The following is a 10,426-nucleotide window of genomic DNA, read 5'->3' as shown; positions in this document are numbered from 1 at the left end:
CACAAGACAAGGGATATTATTGTTTAACTGCATAGATAACTTGTAAGGCCTCATTTAGAGTACTGTGTACAGTTTTGGGCTCACTCCCTCAAGAAGGACATTGAATTGTTGGAGAAGGTTCAGAGAAGAGCCACTAGGATGATACCTGGGATGATGGGATTGTCCTATGAGGAGAGACTAAAACCTCTAAACTTGCTTTCTCTGGAGAGGAGAACAGTCAGAGGGGATTTGATTGAGGTGTTTAAGATTATTACAGGTATTGATAATATAGATCCATCAAACTTTTTTGTGTTTAGCAGTGAAAACAATAGGACAAGGGGTCATAACTTCAAATTTTGGCAGCACAGGAATAGGCTGCCTTCAAGAGTGGTGGAGGCAGAAAGTTTAACTGAGTTCAAGAAAAGATTGGATGAATACATGAGTAGTAAGGAGTGGTTATAGTTGGGAGCTGGAAGGGACATCCTTGATATGCTAATACACTCCTTTTTGGTCCTTTAAAATTTTATGAATTTTAATTCATATAAACAAACTGTAAAATTATAGACAAAACAGATATTATAGAAAACTTTAAACTGATTAAACATAGTGCACAACAGATAATGATGATGAAATTTAATTTGACACTATTTTCTTTAAAGGAACTTCTCTGAAACAAACTCTGTAATAAGTCACTAAAATGAGAGCTTATGCTGGGCGTGTTTTTTGAAATATTAATAATAAAAGCATTAAAATGGCTATAGCTGAACTGCTATTAAATAATCTCCAAGTTTGACTTTTTTTTGCAGAATTCTTAAGTTTTAAGTAAACCTATACACTGTACCGTGTTTTAACACACGCCACACAGGCCAGCCTGGCATCTTGGTGTGGATAAAAAAAAGGAAAGGCTTGGGTTGTTTTGATCAGACAAAAAAAAGTGTTTGGCACTATTTTTGAGGTCTAGGTCACCATAAAAGACATGTGACCTGACTTGAGACCACGAGAGCCAACATAGAGAAATTAGTTTTAAAATGTAAAGCAAAATGATGTGGCAATGAAATATGCTTAAAATGTTCCAGATTTGGTTGCGATTGTGATGGTTTAAGTGTAGCAATTAAGCTAAATTATGGATCCAAGTCAGATAAGAGAAGAACTTATTCAAAGATATCCCAACTGACTTGACAAACAAGCTGAATTGGAGTTTTTTCAATTGATTACTGCATTGACAGTGAAACATAAAACAACAGGCACAATAGTACCATTATCTTCAAAAAGGGGATTAGAATCATATACAAGAAATCATTAGTTTCAATATTGGTGAAACTAACAGCACAGTAAAGCCCAAAGATGCAGTGTTAAAGTAGAAGAAGATGCACAATACATTACAAGATGCTTTCCCCAGCAATTCTCAAATTAAAAATGTCACTTCTGCAATGAAGAGTAAATGTAAGATGGATTGTATAATGCCCAGTATGGTACCACTATAGTATAATCCACATAGATTACATCATGTTATATTTTCATTAATATTTAGTTTGTTTTCATTCTAGAAGTTGTGCTGAGCTTAATTAATCGAGATCTATCAAAATAATCTTAACTCATTGGTTTCCAGAATGGTCCCCTTGTTGACCATCCTAGGCTCAGTACTAAAAGATGCTGGGCTGGTTTGTGTGGCAGGTGTTAATTATACTTAATAAACTTAACTATGACAATCATTCAGCACAAGATCCAGAGTTTAGCAATTAATATAAAATAGTCAGAAGTTAGCTTCTTCATAAATGCCACATTTTTGTATTTGTATTTTTCTGATTTTTTTAATATTCTGTTAGATAAAAGTAACACAAAATACCAATATTTATGCATAATATGTATTAAAACAATAACTTCACCAGTGTTGATAAATTCAAAGCGATTCCACAAGATTCTTCATAGTTATTATTCACAAGATTAATAAATATGTTTACATTCAAGCCAAGAAATTATTTGCAGATATCATTCATATCAGTAATACATTCTATGTAAAGCCAGAAGGGTCTTCACAGTTATCACTCATATTACTAATGCATTCAAATTAAAGCAAAGTAGCTCTTTACAACCATCATGCATATAATAAATACATTCAAAATGAAGCCAGGAGGTTCTTCATTGTTACCATCCATATAATTAATACAATCAAAGTCTCAAGTTATGAACTACTAGATTAGATGGAAGACAACACCCACTAAAAACTCTTGAGCTTCTCTATTCAATAAGTGGGATTTGACTGTTATTCTAATAATGCATCCATGAGCCTCAAAGTGTATAGTACAATGGGATGCAAACCACAGATTCTTGTATCCATAATCTAGTACACTTAGCACTAGACCACACCTGGGTCACACTCAAAGTGAGGCCAAGTGGTTCTTCACAGCTATCACTCATATTATTTTTAATACGTCTCTCAGGAGCAAAGGGGTGTCTTTACACTACAATTTGTTGAATATTAAAAGTAAGTTCAATACAGAAACTCCCAAAGAGGGTGGTTTTAGATGTATCTTTTTGAGACAACTTCAAGACAAATTTTCGTTTGTTATTTGATAAATTTTTAAGAGAAATACAGCATCCTCAAGTCTCCATATGAGCTAGTACTAAGGTCTACCCACTGGGAGTAAATTCAGTATATATCCATAAAAACACATTCTCAGCATCATTAATTAAGCAATTGCCAACCTTTTATGCACAATATCTACCAAGGTGGTTCTAAATGGTTCCTGAATACCTCTGCGTGTCATTTGGAGACTTCCATGCTTCTTGTGCTTGGCTGTTAAGCTTGCCACTGACAGATTTCAGTCATCTTACCACTTCAAATCACTTTTCACAGCCCCAACACTAAAAGAGTGCATGGAATGCCTTCTTTTTAGCCAATAGAAATGTCCAAAAAATTTCAGTTAAAATTAATAAAAACTGGATTGGATTTTTTTTTTCAACAAAAATGTCCCCCACTAGCTCATGAGGGCCTGTTAATATATTAATAGTGAAAAAAGTGTTTTTTAACATGCTCAAAGTGAGGCCAGGAAGGAGTTGTCCATCACAGTTATCATTATTTCCAGAGAATAACTACTACATACGTACTGCAATTCCTAGTTCACTGTCTTAATAGTTAGGTAACTTACAGAAAATAAATCTTGCTGTATTTTCATTGCTTGGCACCAAACTTAACACATTTACAACAGTCAAGGTGTTCTGCCTATTTTTTAGCACATTTTTCTGTACAAATTTTTCACAAAATCATCTTTAATCCACTTTAAGTCTGTAAATATTTATTGATAAGTTCAAACGCTTAGAAAAACAAATCATGAATCAGTCTATTCCAGAAAAAAAATACATAGCTAAATTCTATCATCTTTCATTATAGAAATATTGCCAACTTAATTACACTTTCATTTATCTGAAAAAGCCCAGTAGTTTGTTTTGTTTTAAAGCTTTTGTATTTTGGAACTCTCAGAGTTCTCTCTCTCACCCAAGTCTCAATATTCTCACACTTTTTCATAATGTGCCCTCTCCTTCATATCAATCCAGATGAATTAGGCCAAAATGTTAACCAGTCTTTAATTCTTCTCATATTTTTTATAATACTTATATCTTTAAATAGGGCTAGTTTGGAACCTTGAATTTTGGAGTGAAAATTTACCATAAACATAAATTAATTTAAAATTGTACCTGAAGTTTCTTCACAAAGTTCATTTCAATATTATATCTCCAAATCCTTAAACTCTTAGAACAGATTTATTAAATACTGTATCTCAAAATCCTTAAATGTTTGATAACATGTATATTTCACACTTACACATTACCCTGAGTTTTTAAATCAAATTTACTTAAAATATTTTAACTCCAATTTCCTGATATTTTACTACAAGGTGTACATGGAAATTATGATGTATCTTACCTTTGCATATAAGACATTGTAGATTTATAAAGATTAAAATAAAGTGGTAATTTATTTTTAGGTTTACACTTATGGTATTTAAAACAATAAACTACCTCCATCGTGTGTGTTTTTCCACTAGACGTTTGTCCATATGCAAATATTGTTCCATTGTACCCCATAAGGACATCTGCAGAAAAGTAACAGAAAGTTTTACATCAAAATTAAGAAACACAGTATTAACATGAAAAGGTATGAACTTAAATTTTAGTAATGCTGAAAAGCATCTGGTTATGATTTTCAGAGGCTTCATTTTAATTACAGTCATGAAAAACATAAACCATGATTACTGGAAATATTAACAAAATAATATTGAGCTATTGTAATATTTAAGATTTTACATGATAATTTCAAAGAATATCAAAAATCACAATTATTTGTGTTCAATAAAAGTTGGTGGGGTCTATGTGGATCTCGTTGGTAATTTTAGGGTTAAAAACGTGTAGTTGTTTTATTAGGTTATTAAACTGTGAAACTCGATCTGCTAAGCATACATTTTGATGTATTAATGCTGTCTGATATTGCAGTTAGTAATATTGTTTACTTTATCAAATTTCATTTAATAAGTTAAATTATAGCCGTTTGAAAAGTAAAAATTCGTTTAAAAAAGGAGTTTAACAGTTTTGTTTTTGTTGTTTTATTATTTGCTTTTGTTGTAGAAAATATATTTTTTTGTGCATCAATGAAAATGATTCTTACTTGAGTTATCTTGAGAGGAAAATTCTGTTTGTATTATTATATAGTATCACAGTTTTAAAATCATACAGTATATAATATGTTGTATGTAAAGGTAAATTATTTAGGTTTTTCTAAATTATTTATTACAGTGGTCCTTATTTGCAAGTAAAATTTCAGGTTATTCTTTAAAGTTTTCACTCCCTAATTTTGTTCCAAAGTACAAAGGAACGTTGAATGTCAAACTTCATCAATTTTGAATCATATTTAGAGGTTACTTAATGAGATTGAAGTTCTAGACTGCAGTAGCCTGGTATTGTATGTGCAATTTGGTATGAAAAATTTTTTTATGTATTATAAATAACTTATTTACAGTGTATTATTATTTTACTCCATGTACAATAGCATAATTACACAGTTATATGATTTTAGTGTGATTAGCCACTTTTGAATTATTATCATTTCCTTTTTGCTGTTAGGAAAGTGTCTTCTATCATCCTGAAAAACTTGAAGGAGTAATTGTTTCTGTTCTTCTTTCTTTGTTAAGTTGGCATTATACTCCTCCATAAGGACCACATCCCTTTCAGCATTATAATTTACCACATTCAAGTGTTGAACTGTCTGAAATGCCTCCCTATAGTTCTCTCTGAGCTCCCATGACTCAAGGTCATCCAGAAATCCAAATAAAATAGAAGCACCTGAAGAAGTCTGTTATATCCTTTGTGACAAAACCTTCAATTGACATGTTCTCAGCCTTCCTGATACTCAACTGAATGTGCTTTAGAGAATCATCCATCCCTTCCTTTTCATCTAGTGCCTTTACCATTGCTTGTTTTGTCTTTGTAGATACAGCTGAATCAAAGAATGCCAAACCAGCGAGTTCCTTACTGAGATACCATAGATATTCAGCAAATGTTTGATAGGCAGATTTTGAAAGAGTAAAATTCATCTTCTTATACTTAATAAGACATTGTAGGAAGTTAAGATCATTGTGAGGAGTAGTGAACCATGTCCTAAGATAGACTCAAGCAATAAAGATGCAGATATCAAAAAGTCCTCTTTCCTAATGGCCAGTGAAATTAAACTGTCCCATAAATATCCAAATCTTGAGGGTATATAATGCCTTGGCCTTCCATTGTACATGATGAAGTGCTTCATGTGCTATAAATTACATTCTTCAAGCAGGGATGGCAACAAGAAAGGTTGTGGCTAGATCAAGAAGTTCTTGATAACTGTCTCTAGGTTAGATGGCTTGAAGTTGTCTTGTAGAAAACTCAATGACACTGAACTTAGCTTCCCCTATGCCTTCTGCTACTCCATCATGATCTGTTGCAGTTTCATAATTGTTCTCAAGACTGCTGGAATTGACTGAGAATTGCAATACCTGGACCACAAGAAAGACCCATGCAGTCTTTAAAAACATATGTCATAATAATTTCTAAAATATGATACAGAATATTCCCGAAATAAAATATGACAGTATGGATTACTTATATATTGAATGTTCTTGAACATTCTAATTAATGTTGAATATTCTGGAATATTTCTGAGTATACTACAATATTCCATAAAAAATACACTAGAACATTCTAGAATAATCTAGAAAATTCCAAGATTATTTAGAATATTCTGGAACATTCTAAAATACTCAGAATATGCAGCTATAAGTAACATTTCAACAATCTTGATCAACCCCTAAATGTTATTCAATATGGATAGAATGTGGTGTGAATTATTTATTTATAAATTGGAACAAAATGAGGTTATGAGTGTTGTAAATCAAAACTTGAAAAATAAGGATCCCTTTACTATTCATATACCAAACTACTTGTGGGTCAATGACCATCAATACTGCATTTAATATTTTACAGAGAAGATGAGTGATTTATAATACAATTGTTATAACATGTAAAAATATAAAAATTATTAAATATATAAAACCTACTGTTGGTGAATGATATAAAACAAGTTGTTAGTTTGAGGTTAAAAGCATTAAGAGCAAAATTATAGGACTTGTATGAAAAAGTTCTGATGAATTTGGATAAAAAGATATAATTACTGTTGACAGACTGTAATTATATTACCTAAGCTTAAGTGCTTAATTCAGTTATTCATAAATTTTACAAACTACTGATTGCTTTGATATGAAGATAAACCAGTTAGCTTCATAATAAATGTTTGTAGTCTGTTTACTCTTCTCATTACATTCACTTATATGTGTATACTCCAATTCAGTGTTCTATAAAACTAATGTAACTGTTATTTTCAATAAATATATATCAACTATTTGGTAGTCAAATATTCAGTTATTTGCTTAAAGGACTTGGCTAAATATCTGGTATCATATGGAAGCAGAAGCCATAATACATTTAACCTATTTATTGTAAAAACAAATTGCATAGTACAGTGTATTTGTGACAAAAGAGTGTTTTTTCAATGTTGCAATTACATCTTTAGATTCAGAAATAAAAACAACAGGCAAACAAAAGGGTTGTCCCAGTCTCTCATGATCATCAAATCATTCATCTCAACCCATAACAAAGTTAATAAAACATTATTTGTCACTGCTTGAAAAACAAAACTTTTGTTAAGAGATTAATAGTGTAATTTATTATTGTATTTTTTCAATGTTACATTGAAGTTATGTTTATGTTAAAGTTTTAAAAAATATCAGGAGGGGTTCTGTCCCTCACCTAATAAATTTATGGGCAGCTTTCGTTCCCAAGTTCTAGCACCTATGTTATTTCCAAAACAGAAGAAAAAACAGCTCAATTCATTCAGGTTTAATTTTGGTTTCATAACATTCATATTTCAAGTGTCTCAATAAAAGACAATTTACAGCCATCATTATTATCTAATTACAACACTTATCTAGTCAAGGGGCGATCAATATACAGGTCATCACCCCTACCTATAGTTTTTGTTGGCGTGTAGACCAAACTGTGCAAAGTTTTCTAAGGTACTTAACAGCTAATAAGTACATTTACAGGAGATAACTGGCCATTTTCCCACATTGCAGCATTTATGAAGCATTGAACACTTGGCTGTTCACAGTCCTCAAGACCGTTGCCTGTTTGAGAACCCAGCACAATAGTTGTGTTTTTTCTTTGCTTGTTACAGAAGATGACAACATCTAACATAAACTCTTAATGACTTTTTTAAAACTGGTTTTCTAATAATCACAGAAATTGTTGTTAAATCTTCAATACTTTCTCTATTTTCTTTGTGAATCAAGAGGATAATTTATAAATATTTTTTGCCTATTGTTCCACGTCTACTTAAATGCTATATTTTGATTATTTTAAAATGAATGTATGAATTTCCTACAGCTTGTTAAACATATGTACAACAAATTATTCACACTATAGAGATTACAGGCATATCATAAACACTATATATAAAGTTCTCTTCTTGTTGTCAAAAGTCCACTTAGGCCTATTCAATTGTTTTAGAATTTCAGCTGACAAGCCGAACTATTTTCTCTATTATTATTGCACTAGTATTCTGTGTATGATTCACTTACAATTGTGGCATGAGTTACCATAATAGTTTGGTCTTCTTTCTTCAAAATATCCTATATTCCTTTTGTCAAAGTGCACTCATTTCGATTCAATTATTTTAGAACCACGCTTTGACAGAATAAATTATTATTCTTATCTCCTTTCCTACTGTTAGTCTTACTCTAACATATTAAACATTAGGCCTATAACTTTTACGGTAGTTAACTTCACGCTGAACTTTTACTTGTCTGTAACTTTACTCTCTTCTGCTATTGTCTGTCTGCTGTTTCTGCTCATCTCACACTATTTGTATCTCTATCACTTAATCGCCTGCCCGCCTTATGGGAATCTCTATATTCTCGACGTCAATGTATTTCAAGCGACGTTTGATAGTCTCAACATCAATGAATTATAAACACAACTTCCAACAATAATCCGCCTTTAACTCTTATTATAACAAAAACAAACAAAAAATGAAATATTCATTCACAAAATAAATTAGTCAATAATACCTAAGCTAAACAGTCTTTTATATCATGACAATGGAATATCGGAAAGGTCACTCAAAATAGATCATTCCTCGATTCATGACATTAAATACATTACCCTCAACTTAAACAAAAGTTCAGGACTGGAAGCTTCCACATTCGCTGTGAACACAGATTTCAATGTTGCTGAATTTCATGACTGACTTCAATCCAGACAAGTTGTTCATCACAGCCGTATAAAGCATCAGCTCCTGTAGTGTCAAAATCGGTTGAAAAATAATATAAAACCATCGTGTGAAGGAAAAGATTCTACTATCCATTGTTTGCTTCCAATGGATGGTTGGTTCAGTAGCAGCCTGACACGTGTACTGTATGAGCTTGTATTGTCCATCTGTGAACGGCGGTTAGAGAAGTATAATAATCTTGGTTTTGAGGTGTAGGATGTTTCTACTGTGACAAATCTTAACACACAAAATAGTGTATTAAGGATTACTTGCCTCTTAATGATATGTTTTCATGAATTTGAATCTCTTTTTGTTGAAACAATTACATTATGAATGCTGTATAAATGGGTCATTAGAATGGCAAATTCAAAACACGCTACATGTTAACATAATTTGAATATAAGATCTAAAATGAAGGGCATCATACTGCTAACTTACCTTTAACAATGGCTTTTGCTGCTTCATTGTATATCTTTTCTTGAGTAGCATTAGGCTTGAAAACTTTGTCATACAAATACACCTTATTCTGTCAAAGAAAAAAATATTACAAGTTTATTATTACTAGAAATGGCAGTTACAATAATAATTTCATGTAACCAAAATTTCTTCACAGGGTATAGGCATCCCAACAAAAGCTTTAATAATGTGATGATAAACAATTGAGGAAAACTTGAATTTAGCAATTTTACTTGCATCAAAACCATTTAATGTAAGTAAGATATGTATAATATTTTTTTCAAGTCCAATGTTCTGAGTGCAAACTCTGCCATTTTTATAGACTTAGTAAAAGGTATATCTACTTCCTTTATTTATATATGTAACAGGAAAAACTCGTTTACATAGATACTACAGTCAGACTTTGACACACAAGACATGCAGTTTTTGATACATACAGCACACTTAAATGTTTGGTAAGATTGACCAGTTGAATTTCATTGAGAATTCGAAGATGGGATAAATAAGAAGTTGTAATAATTAACAATAAGAATAATTATTATTGCCATATTAAATACTACTACTACTAAGTTTTCAAAAATACTGTAGTAAGGCTCCATATAATTGAATAAAATGATTATTGTACACCTCCTGTTAAGATTTCAGTTATGCACCAAACTTTTGATTTTTGTATGTGCATTGGCTTACATTTTATTTTCAGCCGCGGCATAACGACTCCTAGAATAGCTTCGAGTTTTTCAGATACAAACTTTTAGCTCATAGCTCTGTCATCTCTTGACCAATTTGAGATCTAATTACACCTTTGAACTCAGGAGGTCAAATCCTTTCGACTGACGTATTTAACCACTCCCAAGATCTCACTGATTAATTCACTCTAATCTTGCCTGAAATAATTTCAATTTTGAGGGTAGGCTGGTAAAGATCCTGATGAGTAATAAATTCGAATCGGGTATACGCGCGCCCAACACTTGGTATTGCTGGTGCACAAAAGTATAGCTGATACATAGGGAAAAGGTCGCATAGATTAATTTACTCTAATCCTGACTAAAATAATTTCAAGTACCGTAGCTACCGGGGGTTCCCTCTTATTTTTTCTTTCTTTATAGTCTTATGGTGCCTTTTATGTATTAAGGATTTTGG

At 31.7% G+C, this 10,426-nt stretch overlaps 1 protein-coding gene across 2 annotated transcripts in view; it reads right to left on the bottom strand.

The window, feature by feature from the left end:
• The window catches only part of LOC106461520 (kinesin heavy chain-like), a 103,108-nt gene that overhangs the window by 41,484 nt on the left and 51,198 nt on the right, over positions 1-10,426 (bottom strand). The window contains exons 2-3 of one of the 2 annotated variants that reach the window (XM_013921349.2): positions 9,269-9,356; positions 4,000-4,073 (exon numbers count right to left, since the gene is read on the bottom strand). In XM_013921349.2, coding sequence (XP_013776803.2) covers positions 4,000-4,073; positions 9,269-9,356 — 162 coding nt within the window. Of the gene's footprint in view, positions 1-2,734; positions 2,845-3,999; positions 4,074-9,268; positions 9,357-10,426 lie in introns of those variants that run through there. The other variant, XM_022388507.1, reaches the window with a different exon arrangement.

Source organism: Limulus polyphemus, unplaced genomic scaffold (assembly GCF_000517525.1).
Source record: "Limulus polyphemus unplaced genomic scaffold, Limulus_polyphemus-2.1.2 Scaffold977, whole genome shotgun sequence".
Classification (NCBI taxonomy): domain Eukaryota; kingdom Metazoa; phylum Arthropoda; class Merostomata; order Xiphosura; family Limulidae; genus Limulus; species Limulus polyphemus.
This window is presented reverse-complemented; position numbering and strand designations above follow the sequence as displayed.